The 15,920-nt window shown below is 35.9% G+C and overlaps 2 protein-coding genes across 3 annotated transcripts in view; one reads left to right on the top strand and one right to left on the bottom strand.

The window, feature by feature from the left end:
• Positions 1–1,691: 1,691 nt before the first annotated feature.
• LOC121371988 lies at positions 1,692–6,253 on the bottom strand. The gene is made up of 2 exons (XM_041498223.1): positions 5,312–6,253; positions 1,692–4,489 (listed from the first exon to the last, which is right to left on the bottom strand). Exon 2 carries the CDS (start codon positions 4,480–4,482, stop codon positions 3,745–3,747), a length of 738 nt encoding a protein of 245 aa, XP_041354157.1. The 5' UTR covers positions 4,483–4,489; positions 5,312–6,253; the 3' UTR covers positions 1,692–3,744.
• A 4,690-nt stretch (positions 6,254–10,943) lies between these two features.
• Positions 10,944–15,920, top strand: part of LOC121372593 (HIV Tat-specific factor 1 homolog) — a 32,840-nt gene continuing 27,863 nt past the window's right edge. The window contains exons 1-2 of one of the 2 annotated variants that reach the window (XM_041498999.1): positions 10,944–11,037; positions 14,905–15,063. In XM_041498999.1, the coding sequence (XP_041354933.1) occupies positions 14,926–15,063 (138 nt within the window). In that variant the 5' untranslated portion in view covers positions 10,944–11,037; positions 14,905–14,925. The remainder of the gene's footprint in view (positions 11,038–14,904; positions 15,064–15,920) is intronic. The other variant, XM_041499000.1, reaches the window with a different exon arrangement.

The raw sequence follows: 15,920 nt of genomic DNA, 5'->3' as shown, positions 1-15,920 counted from the left end.
GCTGTAAAAAGCTAAAATAAATATGGAAGAATGTAATCCACACTAAAACCTCTTGACTAAACCAAGAGAAAAAATACAATGGCTTAGATTTGACTGGAGTAAAGAAAAAAGATTTCTGAACCAAACCAGCAAAGAAGAAAGCTTCAGTCACGTGACCAGAACAGGAAGCAGAGGACTCACTGGATAATTTCAGCCATCTCATTGGCCACTAGGATGTTCGAACCAGACTACTACGATAGGGGAATATGCCATTGAGGTCAGGTTAAGTAGAACACAAATGTAGGTTTTCTTGGAAGACTACATGTCAGATTTACCACTATCAAATGTTTACCACTATCAAATGTTTGCCACTATCAAATGTTTACCACTATCAAATGTTTGCCATCCAATAGCCGGTGATTTATACATCAATGTGCTTTAGTGGTGTCGCTGATCAAAAAACTATTTACATTAAGAAGATTTATCTTAACTATTTTAAAATCTTGTTTTTGTCCCTGAACTAATGGAATGTTTCATTCATGTCATACAGGCACTAAAACTTGTATAATGCAAAAGTATACAAGTCCAGTGTTGATTTTTGACTGCTATTTCTGCTGCTACAGCTGTTTCAATGTGCTTTAGTGGTGTCGTTGAACAAAACAAAAGTTAAACTACAGTATTTATATTTAGAAGATCTATCTTGACTGTTCTCAAATCTTGTTAATGAATGACATTCCAGTCAGAAAATATTTGTCTTGAACTATACCTATACTATCTATCACAATCCTAAAGCCAAACAGATGCATTTAAATGAGTGTAGGTACATACACACTCTTATAAACTATCATTGCTCCTACAAAGGGGGTGGGGGGCACATCCCCCCCCCCCCCCCGCCGCATATTAGTCTTACAATTCAAGTTTCTTTTGGAAGTCTAGCGTAACTGGTCTATCAAGGTGTTCCATTATGTTTCAAAGTGTGCAGCCATGTTGAGCACTTTCTTAGACAATGTAGTTGTAAACATGTAGCCAGCATGGACGTTACAAAGGTCAATGGCAAGCTTTGAATGTTGTTAACATTGTATGTTTATAAAACAAAGCTACACAAAACACCCTGTGACTTGTCACTACGGTGAAGTGCTTACATGTCAGTATCACCCTGTGACAAGTTTTATAGTATTTCAATAGTTTCAAATGTCTGCAGTGTTAAGAAACAATACAGGGCTAGCCCTGGCAATAAGAACAATTGGCTCATTTTCGTCTAATTTGGGGAAATAATTTCCTGTAATAAGTGATATTTTGTTTTAAATACATAATAGATAATAGATAATTTGATGAACTTTCCTGTTCACCCCAAAGCTAGTCCTGCAATAAAACATGTTGACTTTCATACTCAATCTGACACCTTGGTTTTCAGTGTTCATATCCTAAAGCATGTAGACAGATAGCGTGTCAAAATGTAATTGTAATCTTTGGCATTTAGAGCCATTTTTAATGGGGCGGCTTGCTACAATTTAGGTGGGACGTGGTAAAGCGTCCGCTTGATGCACGGTTATTTGGGATCGATCCCTGTCAGTGGGCCCATTAGGCCATTTCTCGTGCTAGCCAGTGCACCACGACTGGTATATCAAAGGCTGTGGTATGTGCTATCCTGTCTGTGCATATAAAATATCCCTTGCTACTAATGGAAAAATGTAGCGGGTTTTGTTTCTAAGACTATATATCAAAATTACCAAATGTTTGATATCCAATAGCTGATGATTAATAAATCAATGTACTCTAGTGGTATCGTTAAACAAAACAAACTTTTTTTTGCTAAAATTAATTATTTAGGAACAGACTTCCCAACAGTGACAGTTAAATGTATGTGCATGTGCAAATTAGATCATACCAATAGCATTTTTTTTTATAAAATTAAATATCCAGCAAATATTGATTAAATACGTGTAGGCAGCAAAAACTGCCACATGTTGCTTAATAAAAACATCCCTGATAATTAATTATACATTTGAATCTAATATACAGTAACCTAGTAGGCCTATGTGTGTTATTTTACATACTCTATTTGATGTGGGAGTGGGAATCATTTTAAAAACAGGTCATACTTACTTTAACAATGAACACAACAGTTACACATTTTTTAACAAACAAGATGCAAATTATGCAATTAAAAAAAATAATAATATACCAATCTTATAACAAACAGCAAAATAGATACATGTATTAAAAAAAGAAGCAAAAACCAAATGCTTAAAAAATTCTTTTGTTACAACCCTCACAGCAGTTTGATAATTTATATCACTTTAGGAGGAATAATCCCCAAATATAATCTGGCATTAATGGCAAAATTTCATTATGTCATGAAGACACAACAGGCATTACACCTATAGATTGGGACTTTGGTTAGTAACACATCGAATTAAAACATTTCTATATGTATCTGAGAAGGATGTAAAATGTGTAAATGCATGTATAGATACAGGTATACATTTATATTTGCAATAACATGTCTGCAAAATCACGGAATCATAAAATTATGTCTGCTGCCCATTTTCAGGAAACCTCCCCAAGTATGTCCTTCATGAAAGAGTTGTATTTCATTTGTCACTTGCAAAAGCTTGTGAACATTATTTCACTTGGGACATACATAACTTGATTTGATTATTGAAAAAGGTTTCCAATGGGTTCTAATAATCAGAGGGCCTGGAACTGAAAGTGTTTCCCAGTAAATGTGAAAAACTGATGCCTGAAAGGTATGACCTTAGGGATGGTGAGAGGATGTTCAAGCCACTATATGCATTACATTTCGCTGTAACTAATGGTAGCTATACAGAGGCAGGGATTAGGGGACTCGCTGCCCAACACAACCACCAAAATATATTCAGTGCCTCCTTTGTTTTTTATGGCTTTTAAAACAAAAACAACTCATTAGATTGACCTTTTTACAAGTTGGGACATGTGCCCTGTTTCAGGCCCTCAGATTTCATACAATGATCAATTCCAGTACCGTGTTGGTAGCATGTGGGGTAAAATCATCGAACCGAAATTTTGGTTTCCATGATTATTATATTGAGTATTATTCAACATGTATAATAAATAATTATTTCTTAAAAACAATTTCAGATGGGTACCCATGATCACAAGGTATGGAACCGAAAAATGTTTTGCCATGAAATTTAAAATTCTATGACCTGCTTTTTCCATTTGTTCTCTTCACCCAACCCTCGTTATAAAAGTGAAAAGCTGTGTCATGAACATGGAAAATACACAAATTACAATATCAGTAATGATAATTAAACTTCATACTAGACTGGGTTTTTATATACTAGACTGGATTTTCACATAAATCACTGCTGCCCATTATATGGTGCTGTGGTAACCGTTAAGCCATCAAATTTAAGGCACCCTTGTAAGTACGTGCTGGGCTGTTCATTGTATTTGCTCTGTTGAACATTGTATTTGTAATAACTCGATGTTTACAAAATACAGGCCTCGAACGCGATAATTTCTTACCTACGGCAATTTTGAAATGTTTTGCCACAGGCAAAATGCTCACCAACAGCAATTTTGAGCCTGCATACCTTTTGCAACAAATATAGAAACCAAAAATTAGCACTTCAACTGACCGTAATAATTTTTATTCACTGGCAAAAAACTGTCATCGGTGAAGACCCTGACCTGAAAGCAAATTCATGTTGCACTTACGGCAACTGCCGTCGGTGCCATCGTTAAGTTCGAGGCCTGCAAAATAGGTAACAGCAGACAGAACTAGTGACAACCTGGTGGTCTGACCTCTAACCACCAGTCATCGGGATAGAGATATTTCAGGATTTCAATACTTTCTTTTGGGACAGGCACATCATGACCATACAGCTTTTTTGTTGGTAATGGTGCTTCTAGCAAATTGGTTGGGAACGAGATTGGCTTTGACTGAAACCACCACAACAAGTTGTACAACCACCCAGTTCGGTACATCTCACCATAAAACATCCCGGAAAACACGGTCACATACCCATCAGCACTTCCATATTTCACTTCGTAATGACCCAGTCTAGGGACATAGGATATAGATAACTGTTTCTGGTTGAATATTTCCGTTATATGATCACTGTCGACTTTATTTATATCTGCCCAATTAACACAAAAGTCTACGTTATTGTCCCATGGAAGAAGTTCCCCATTTCTCAGCGTTCCCCAGAGAGTGCCATAACAAATGGCATGTGAGATCTGAAGTTCACTGAGAGCTTCGTTGATTTTGAACACCAGGACCTTCATGTCCTTCAGAATGGAATCCGGGGTCCTGCAGGCTGCTGGGAAGTGATACCACTGTGCACTCGGGATCTTCAGTCCGAGAAATGCCACCAGCATTAGAAGAAAGAAGCATGTGAGGAGAGAAAATAGGCAACATGCCCGTCTCCAGGACATGCGACACATTTGGTACATTACAGTCAGGAAAACCGTTGTGCTGCTCATTTTAAGGAAGCACAGATCTTTTGTAATCCACATCCATTATCTGAAATGGAAGTGACAGTTATGAATAAAATAGTATATATGCATTGAAGTATTGTAAAACATTTAAGACCCTGAATTAGCCGCCAATCATAGATTATGATGCAAAACATCACATACAGAAAAATTAATATGACAGGGCTTCTAGATTATGGTAGCCCCACTCCCATGGCTAGTGATATTCAGTTTTGGGCTAGTAAATAATTACTAGAACTAGCCCGACGGCTAGTGAAAAAATCCTTGTCAAATGTTGCATTTACATATTTTGTAAATATGAATATTCTGCCCCCTCTTTCCACCCCAATCTAAGGATTTTTAAGCTCAATCTCCCTCTTTAGGTGACATATCTGATTATTACTATTAATAGTAGGGCTAGTGATTTTCTAATCATGGCTAGTACAGTTTTAAAATCAATGATCCCATGGCTAGTAGATTTTCATACAATTCTAGAAGCCGTGTATGATGATCCATTTCTATAACGCTTTAAGGGGCGTATACCACCAAAGAAAATCCCAAAGACGACAATAATAACATATGTGACTAAATATCCTACATGCATTGTATCAATCGACATAATATACACCATGGATATACCCCTCACCCTTGAAGTAAATCACAAAACATTTGGAGTTGAGCTGCTCAATTCAGAGAAAATGCATAGCGTCTATGACTATCCTAATTCTGCACAAGAATGGTCGTGCCATTTTAGTAGGACCCCACACATGTTTCAAGCACAATGACAGTTGGTACACTGACACTAGTTCAAATTAAATTACAGGAATTTACTGGTCAGATGAAATAACATTTTATCACAAAAAACACTCACATTTATCACTGATGACAGGACTGGTAGCCTCAACTGTGGGATGAAAAGCTGCATGCACCTTTGACCCAGTCAGATGTTATTTGGTTTAGTACTACCTTAAAACATACCATACATACATCTGGGACTTAAAGTGACTTTATCGCTTGGAGCTACAAAATTTTAAAGTGGATGTAAAAATATACAAGTACCGTACCTGTACAAAAATACACCAGTGATTCAGTTAAATGCATAGGTCCAATCATGCACTAATTTATGCTTAACTTTATACCTTGTACCAGTAAAAACTGTTTTTCATCAGTACCGTACCATAATTATAGTATGACTTAATGTTAAACAGAAAAGAAAACTGTTTTGGAAATAACACAAATTGGTCTGTTAAACTTTATGTGACATTTGTAAAAACAGTGGTCAACATAAAAATTTAACAGCAAAACTTGTCTTAGTGAGAAATGTCACTGTCTGTGATATATTGCTTATATGTTAATATTATTAGTAATGGGAATTAAGTCAGTGTTTTGGTACCCATACATCCGGAATTGATGGGCTAATAATTAAATTGGCCATTTTATCTATTTTCTTTGGCAATTTTGACTTACATTTTCAGGGTCGTTTCATCCGTGGGCCATTTTGACTGCCTGCCCTATATGTTAAACTGTCACATTAGTGTCACTGGCTGTCGCTGAACAGCTGAGTTAAGATCAACAGTAGTTTAGCCAATCATTTTTCATAAACACATGCTGAGATGAATGCTGGTCAACTCGCCCAGAATTGTTTAGTCAACCTGCCCCAGTGTTTGGACAACTCTCCCCAATCTCAATTTTACTATCCTGAAATAAGTGTGATGAAATTAAAATTGTAATTTTTAAAATTAATATTACAGTAAAACTCCACTATCATGACCACTTAATAAAAGTATTTCTTGTTCCAGACAGTGCACCATGACTGGTATATCAAAGGCTGTGGTATGTGCTATCCTGTCTATGGTATGGTGCATATAAAAGATCCCTTGCTACTAATGGAAAAATGTAGTGGGTTTCCTCTCTTAGACTATATGTCAAAATTACCAAATGTTTGATATCCAATAGCCTATGATTAAAGGTAGAGTCAACTCCAACAAGAGCCTTATGTGTTGGAAAGATGCATACCCGGACCACCAACACATACTGACACTTTACCAAATGAAAAACGCGTAATTTTAGAGTTAATAAAAAAACATGATTATTCCTGCTAACTGGGGGCAGCCATTTTGTTTTGTTTTTGTGACGTCCGGTGGGATAGCTTGTGGCGAAGTGACGTCAGCTCCTGACCATCTCCTGTATGTACAGTGTAAACAAAAGCAGTAATTTTCGACAAGGTGCTTCTCTTTGATCAATCTGACATGTAAAACAGCATAAATGACGTAATAATATAATAAACTATTTAACTAAATATATTTCAAGTTGCATTAACGGAAAAAAATGGGGTTATAGTGTTTTTCTCTGTTTAATAATCCAAAGGAAAAATTTACACTATTACGCTTATTGATATGCTACGTTGGAGCAAAAACGACAACCCACGATACCAAGTGATAATTTTATTTTCTTTGGGACTACGTAATTGGTCAGTTCTGTGGTTTTAGATGGAAAAGTCTACTCAATAGTTTTACAGAACTATTTACAGTAATAAACCATGTCCATTACAATTTTAGGGGCGATAAGTAATATTCCACAATACCGGTATAAATTTTTGTGTCTAGACAGCGTCAATTAATTGGCTCGTCTGGTTACCAATCAAATACACTCCTGCCAATCAGGAATCAAAGGTAGAAGCAACTAACAGCATAGACCAATTAACTAAGAAAACACTTCGTGTATCATTTCAGTACGAAGGTTAATGCATGGGCAAAACATTGTTAATTGTTTCGACTTGTTGTGTAGCCACTTTGACAATGGTATTTTATTTTGTATTGAAAAATAATATATATAGTGCTGGATATACTTACTGTTGGCTTACTGGGATGTGTATTATTACAGAACATTGCAATGTATGACTATTTATCATCCCGCAAAAACCAGGTAGATTGTGTTTCTCTAGTTCTAAGGCTCATTCCTGACGTGACGCGTTAAGTATTACGTAACCACCAGCTCGCAAGAGGGCGTACTCACCGAGATGGTACAAAATGGCTGCGCCCGTTATATATAATAGTCGTCACATTTAACCGTTTTATTAATTAACTATACGATTATACGTGTCGATATTAAGCAATAATGTGCATTATATATCGTTGAATATGCATACCAGGCCAAATGCCGTAATTGTCCTCTCCTTTAAGAAATCAATGTGCTCTAGTGTTGTCATTGAACATAACAAACTTTAACTAAATAAAACTAGTTTTACTTAGGGGAGTTTCTGATGTTGGATAAATAATAATCTATTATGTATGTACAACGAACTGTCAAGCTTATTATAATGACATTTGTGAGTTTGTCCTTCATTTCCTTAAAAGAATGATTAGCCAAGGCTTTTTGACTACCCGTGGGCAAACATTCCAGCATTCAGTTCATTCAGGCTTAGGTTTAGGGTTAGTGATAGTATTAGCATGCATGCTAGAATGTTCGGAAGTCTTTCTGCAGATTATTTGTTATGTAACACGTCACATCAGATATCAGTCTCAAAACTGAAGAAACTAACATACTGGTTTGTTGATTTTTGCGGAATGATGAAAAAGGCATACGTCGCAATGTTCTGTAATAATATCCATCCTAGTAGGACAGCAATAGGTGTATATTATTTACGTGTGACAATTTACTCCTTTGAACTTCCAGTGTATGATCTGGCATGGAATATATTGCAGTTCCATCAAATCTAATAAATTATACAGTGAAACGTCTCAAAACCAGACCCTCTGTAAACCGGAATTCCCCCAAAAGTGGACATTTTTCACGGTCCTTTTTTTAAAATCAGTACAGAACTTAACCTCTCTAAACTGGATACCTCTAAACACAGGACATTTTACTTGGTCACCAGGGTCTCCGGATAGAGGGGTTTCACTGTACTTTGAACAAAATAAAGTGCATCTGGGGCGAGTTGACCAATCATTGGGGAGAGTTGACTAAACAGTGGGGCAAGTTGGTTTTGGGGCGAGTTGACCAATCATTGGGGAGAGCTGACTAAACAGTGGGGCAAGTTGGTTTTGGGGCGAGTTGACCAATCATTGGGGCGAGTTGACTAAACAGTGGGGCAAGTTGGTTTTGGGGCGAGTTGACCAATCATTGGGGAGAATTGACTAAACAGTGGGGCAAGTTGGTTTTGGGGCGAGTTGACCAATCATTGGGGAGAGTTGACTAAACAGTGGGGCAAGTTGGTTTTGGGGCGAGTTGACCAATCATTGGGGAGAGTTGACTAAACAGTGGGGCAAGTTGGTTTTGGGGCGAGTTGACCTGCTCCCACTAAGACTGTTTTTTATGCAACACATTAAACGGATTGATAACCTTGTAACTTGTAAACCAGTCTTGGTCTACAAAAAACATAGGCCAGATGTCTGTTCTGCTAGGCGTTTCTTCCTAACACTCACTACGGATCGAACTCATGTCCCTGTTTTTATGCTATGCAGTAAATTGAATTACCACTCGGACTTTGGGATCCATTCAAAATAGTTTACAAACCTTTGCTACTCTTAAAGTGGAAGGGCTCTCCTTTCCACCTTTGGCATTAGGAAAATGGGCAGAATTTTGAAAATAGCAATTAGTAAAAAAGAATTGACTGCTCGGCCGAATATTTATATAATTTGGAGCATTTTAGAAGGAAAGTCCAAAATTAAATAAGAGAAAGAAGAGAGGATTGGACTATTTAATAATATTTAAAAAAAAAAATCTAAAAGTTTAAAGTCCGATCGATATGTCCACGCGAGTGGCCTCGTTAAGGCCATTTGGGTGCACAGCTTAAAGGGACGAGATAGGTTGCATCCCGTCAAGAAAACCCCTAGATTGACAGTCGATAGACGTTGAAGGTGTACTGCTGTGCTGAAATACAGATCTTGAGAAGCCGGATCTGTCTGAACGAGAGAGAGTATCAGACTAGGGTATAGTCCAGTCGTCATGGGTTGGTATAGTGGTGCGGACGGGCCCAACTCCGGAGGATACGAGATGGTATCACTATAAAGCAAGGTAAAGTCTAGAAAATGAGTAGATGGGGCCGACCCCGCTTCCTATTTCTTATTAGAGTGGGGCGGTCAATCTTCCAGTACTGCTAGGACAGGCTCGGACATGTAGAGACTAAACGCGAACAACCGTGGCGTTCTGCAGAATGGCCGTCATACGAGTCACGAAAAAAACCTGTCGACAGTCAGATGGAGAAATGACGTGGAAGCAAGGAATCTCGCTAAAAAAGAATCCAACCTGGTGGTGCAGGCTGTCGAAATGAGAAGCGTTCCAGCGTTCAATCAGTTCCAATGGCCGCATACATTCCAGTAGAAAACTTCATTTCGCTGACAAAAACAACGAAATGAGGGACCCCCCAAGTCGAGCACACGAAAGCACGTGCAGTGTGCACAAGCGAAACAAACACGTCTTACCGCGTGGAGCTCCAGACTGTGAATGGTCAAACTATTCATAAATTGTCACATTCGGAAATCCTTACTATCGGGCTTTTCCGTTGCTGCTCGCTTAACACGGAAATGTACGTATTGAGTCGCAATGTTTCGCCAGATCGACCTAACCAGAGCCGAGGTATTTTGAACGATCGGCCGAAGTATTCCGAGTTCAGTGAAAAACAGCGAAGTGTGATTCTCATTTGTTGGTTTATTTCTTTGAAGATGATAGCCGTAGCCGTATTCCAACGTAAATGAACAACGAATGATAATGTATAAGTAACAAAACATTTATTTGCAATTATCGTTAACTGGTTATTTTCACTGGACTTTAGAAGTTAGAACCAAGTATAACCGACCTATCACTTCGTATGCCAACAAGTAAGCCGACTATGCTTGACGTGATTGTTACATTTCCTGTCATCACCAATTAATAAAATGATGTGGTTTTTGTTTGTTTGTTTGCCTATTTCAAATCAAATAAGTTACAAGGAAAAAAAATCGCGGTACGCAAAACTGTACCGCGGTTCGTATCGAGCTGATCAATTATCGCAGTATACCGGTATACCGGTTTATCGTTGCAGCACTATTTGGCATAGTTCACCAAGATAAACCTCGCGTGCAAGTTTATCTTGGTGAACTACCTTGGCAGTGTCACTAACTTACTAACTAACCCTAATCCTAACTTTATTTTATATGTATGAGAAGTATTTATAATGTGTTTTATACATGACAGTGCCAAAGAAAAGTCCTGCCTATTTCGAAAATGTGCACTTTTTTAAAATTGCAATCAAATTACCTCAAAGAATTAGACTACTAGTATCACAGCAAAAACTGTCAACAATCTCGATCTACAATAAGAATCTGGAACGATCGAGACTTCCGGGTATTGTCGTAAAGCTCCCATTTAGGCTTAAAGTTAAATGTAAATAAAAATGTCAGGTATACTGTATACCAGCCAATAAAACGATACATTGAGTACACATTGTATATTTATATATTTATAATACATACACGGTTTTTTTTTACTAGCCAACAACCATAAATCGTTCATCGAATAAAATGGACGAACTTTAAACGCGGGTTTGCGTTTGATAGTACTTTTTATCTGTTTATTAATTTTGTTTAATTACATGACATTATTATGATGACAAACTTAGTAAATATGATTTGTGTATTAATATATGGAAAAAGTTCCTTATTTTCCCCACTACTACAAACGACATAGTGCTAGGCCTGGATTTGAACTCAAACATTATGTTGGTTTTATAGAACAAATTGTTTTAAAAGATATTTTATATAACTATCGCTAACCCTAAACCTAACCTTAAACTAATTCTAACAAATATTTCTTTAAAATCGTTATGGGGAAAATAAGGAACTCATGCCTCATCGACCAAACCCAGTAACTGTAACACGCCTCATTCCTATTTTACTCCGTCCTAAATATCTACAAGGACACAAAGTAAACAATATTATATATATCGTAACCCAGGGGCGGTTCCAAGGAGGGGGTCCCAAGGAGTCCGGACCCCCCCCCCCCCCTTCAAATTTCAGAAGTGCCCCTTTTATTTAGGATTTTTAGGTTTTTTACAAATTTATTTATTTTGTCAATGTATAGAACACTGTAGAATATGTCTGCTAGCGTCCCTGTTGTAGCACTATTATATTATGGCCCATGTGAACCGTGTAATTTTTCAATAGTGCCTTTTCATAAGTATCCTTACTTTCATTTAAAAGACAATATAAAAAATAATTCATAACAACACTGGCTCTTGGTAATGTTCAGTAAAATCTTTACTCAGGAGTCTGTACTTTTAAATTATATTTGTTTATGATTATATCAAGTTGTGATAACATTTGTTTGTATATGTAAACAAAATTGTATTAATTATGTATGCATCATGCGTATTTACCTTATAGTTTCGATGCATTTAATGAAGAATAATTATGTTGTGTTTTGTTATTACATTGTTTATTTCATTATATGTTGAGTAATAATGTTTAAAGTGCTGTTCCAGATGTATGATGTATTGAGCTATATCAATCAAGATATTATTTAATATGATTAGAAAATGTAAAAAAAAAATGTAAAAAAATTATATACCGGTATATTTTCCATTTAAAAATATTCCCCTGAAAAACAGAACCAGCTGAATTCGTTTCAGGAATTTCCGTAAGATTTGATCCGTGACGTCACGAAGGGAACTCCTTTCGATAGTCAGCGCCATTGTAGCAATACAAAAGCCGATAAATTTAGTCTTCATGCATTTCCTAGTAATGTTGCTGTGAATAATCTGTGTGTAAATTTGATTAAAACAACGTGAAAATACTGGACAGAAAGAAAATGCCGGAGACCGTTGACTGCAGGCACTTTAGTTTCGATTTGTCCGAACTGGCTTGTCGGCTTAAGCGAGATATGGGAATACCATGTGTTATGGCTTTTAAAAAAAGATGCCGTACCAAAAAAAATTCTGCGACACAAAACAAATGACAACAGCCGATGCCATCCACACCGAAACGACCTTGGGGTGCATATCGTCAATGTCCCAAATTGCGTTATGCTTTCAACTCCGGTCAGTTTGTTTTTTCATGCACGGTTCGTGCAATCATCGAGATCCGATTTGTTGTCGTTTGCATCTCGTTCATTTGTGAGATTTTTCTTCACAGTTCGAAAACATTAAAACAATAAAGTACAGACAAGTATCTATAGCCTAGTCCGTCCCATCCTACAAAAAAAAAAAGAGAGAAAAAAAAGAGCTGATTTTGTATGCATCTTAGAAAACAATCGGCTCAGAAATAAATGACTTGTAAATTCCATAGTATGAAAAAAGGCGTTCCCTGTAAAACAGACTATAAATACATTAAATTAATTTTACTATACCTTCCCACAAAGAAAACCTTTTTTCATACTATGGAATGTGCTATAAGTTATTTATTTCTGAGCAGACTGTTTTCACAACTACACACAAAAAATAGTATTGTTTTGTTATTTCCAAAACACTTTTACTTCTTTTTTTTTACGTCAAACTAAACTGAAATTGTTCATTAAAAAAAACCCATCTTCATAGAGGGATGGGACGGACTAAAAGTCGTTTTTGTTTATTTCTTAAAATTACGATATCGGGTCCACTTGACTCGTAGAATTCAAGACTTATTTATCGTCTTCTCTACTACATCACAAGTATTAGAACATACAGTGTAGCAAACTAATTCGCACGAAAAGCTAAAGAACAAAACAAGAATAAAAGTTGTAAATTAGTGGTATTAGTCTCCACGACCATTTTCATCGTCATCTGTCAGGCCGGTGGTTCATCGGAAGATGTTCCAGGTTCAAACTGATAAGGCATTATTTGTTGTGTTGCACAAATATTAGTCCAGTCGGCATTACTACACTATTCATCATCGAAAGAAGAATCGCATGATCAATGAGATTGGCAGTCGCTGTCGGTCCCACTTTCGCTTGCGCTGGAAGTCCTCTCGTGGTAGGTTTCTGTGAAGCGCGTTCCCTTCGTGACGTCATGGCTATTTACAGGCAAATGTTTTTACCGAGAATTTTACTCGGTCGTTTCCGGCAGTGTTCAACGGGAGTGATGTTTTAATACTTTTATGGGGCATTTTCGTAATTATTGATTTACATATCGGTGTAAAATATTATTGCAATGAATTAAGAAAGCATTTAATTGTGGAATTTTAAATTTTAGTGTATGATCTGGCACAGCACTTTAATACTTAATAGACAGAAGGCCACAAGGGAGATTAGTGTACTACTATTTGTGTAACCTTCTTTAAATAAAGATTATTATTATTATTATTGTTATGGTGCCCTTTTTGTCTTGGACCCCCCTCATCAGAAAAGCTGGATCCGCCCCAGTAACCCTTCAGCTTTATATATTGTATATTATATATATTATATATATATAAAGCTAATGCTAACTGCAAGGCATCTTCTAGTTCTAAATAACAACAAAATGTTAATGTATACATTACATTACTGCAATCACAAATGATTATATATTTGTTAAAAAAAAAATAGTGTTTAAATAAACTTATAGCCTACATGTGTCTTTACATTTTTTTCAATACTCATAGTGTCAAAGAAATAAGTGATGCACCTTTGATTTAAAATCTATTTTAAAAATAATTGTTGATACAAGTAACTTTGACATTAGTAATTTATTAATATACAACTAAATTATGCATCCAACGCAGTATAGTTTTTGTTGATATCTTTGGTAAATTGATTTTGGCATTTGTTTTCATAAATTGACTTCGTAAAAATTTTTCTTGAAGTATCATACCTTTACAAGAGCTTTATTATATAACAACCATAGCACCCTCAGTGTTGTTGTTTGGGGGAACCTGTGGGCATATCATCCACTCATCCCTGGTAATGTTTTATTTCAAACATCCAGGGTTAGCTCTTGTGAGCAGAACATTTCACCAAATTATCTATTAAATTAAAAAAATTGTGAACAACCAATTATTTTCTACAAAATATAAATTATTACATGCAGTTATTTTACCATATTAAAATAAAATTTGCCACTTGTTTTTAAAATTTGGAATTGGCAAATTTGATGAGCTCAGTACGTCTGCTTTAGAGTCAGGAGACAACCCATTCTCTCAACAATTAAATTTGTTTGATGTCACATAAGAAGTTCAATGCCTGCACAAATTAAGTAAAGTCTGAATGGTAGTAAGAGAGTTATTACACCTGGAAATACTGTTTGTCAGGGCTTATTTTTCTCATTGCTAAATGCTAAGTTTTGTACAAAGTGTCTTCAATATGTAGTATTTGGCAAATAAAATGTTTAAATTAGCCACTTTTTACCCCTGTTTGTATTTGAGCTAAATAAATGAGCACAGTGAACCAAAGGGGTATGTAACAAACAAAACTAGAGTATTCTATATGCTTAAATAATAAAAAATATATTCTAAGGACAGCAATTTTAAACACAGTAGCAAAATGACCCAGCCTTTGTACATGTAATCAGTGTATAATATTTTCTATATTGTTTCATAGTAATGACCAAGACTTGACAAGATGAGTGAAGATTTTGAAGAACAACTTCGTCTGGAACAGGAGGAGAAGAAAAAAAAGCAGACCGGGGAGGGGACCTACATAGACAGTGATGGAACTGAGTTCGAGTGGGACGCTGCTAAGAAGGCGTGGTTTCCAAAAGTAAGATCAGTTAAAAGACATTACATACAGAGAAGACTGACCGACTGCTTACTGCTAAATGTAAATTTCATATTTGAAACAAAATAATCGCATAAGATAACAATAAAACATGTATCATTTTATAGGGGTGGGTAGGTTAAACCAACTCATTTTAAGAACACCTCAGGTGAACAAAAAAATAACAAAAATATGTTTAGCGTTAACATGGTTGCGTCTGGAATTGAGGTGAGAATTTGGCACATGCCAATAAAGGTAATTTATTTCCCCCATCAAAATCTATTTTGGTTATTTAAGAGTTCTGACATTTAGTTGTTAAGTTATTTCAGACATTTATTGGATACGCACTAATATGTTACAACTATAGTCATAATCTATCATTATCATTAGCAAAAACACTGTAATAGTTGTAATTCACTTGTGGCAGGAATGCACCACAGGTCAAAATCATGACTGTAGTTGGTGTAATTAATAAAGTTATTTCAACATGCATGTAGTTACTGGTATATATTAATTTGTCATCTGGTTCTGGTATTCACTTCTAGTAAATTAAGTACTTTAATTATCAGTTGTCATGAAATACTAAACACTTTTTTTTCAATAAAACAGTTCATGCTAAATTTATATTAAATAGCTAATGCTCAATTTTGTGAAATAATAAATGGTATATCAACCAGTGATTCTCCTGAATCTCAGTATGTGTTAACCACTTGTTAATAAACACAATTTAATGTTAAAGCTGAACATTATATTTGTGTTTCTTTCAGTATTGAGTATGTTATAGTATATGTTTAAAATTTAAGAAAACTGTTTACTGTAATTAATATGGCTAGAACAAATACAACACAGAAATATTATTA

This window comes from Gigantopelta aegis, chromosome 4 (assembly GCF_016097555.1).
Source record: "Gigantopelta aegis isolate Gae_Host chromosome 4, Gae_host_genome, whole genome shotgun sequence".
NCBI classification, from domain to species: Eukaryota; Metazoa; Mollusca; class Gastropoda; order Neomphalida; family Peltospiridae; genus Gigantopelta; species Gigantopelta aegis.
Note: the sequence above shows the minus strand (reverse complement) of the source record. Positions and strands in the feature narration are given on the sequence as shown.

Excerpts from the sequence above, each read along its gene's own strand:
- LOC121371988 (XM_041498223.1), bottom strand. The coding sequence starts at position 4,482 with ATGTGGATTACAAAAGATCTGTGCTTCCTTAAAATGAGCAGCACAACG.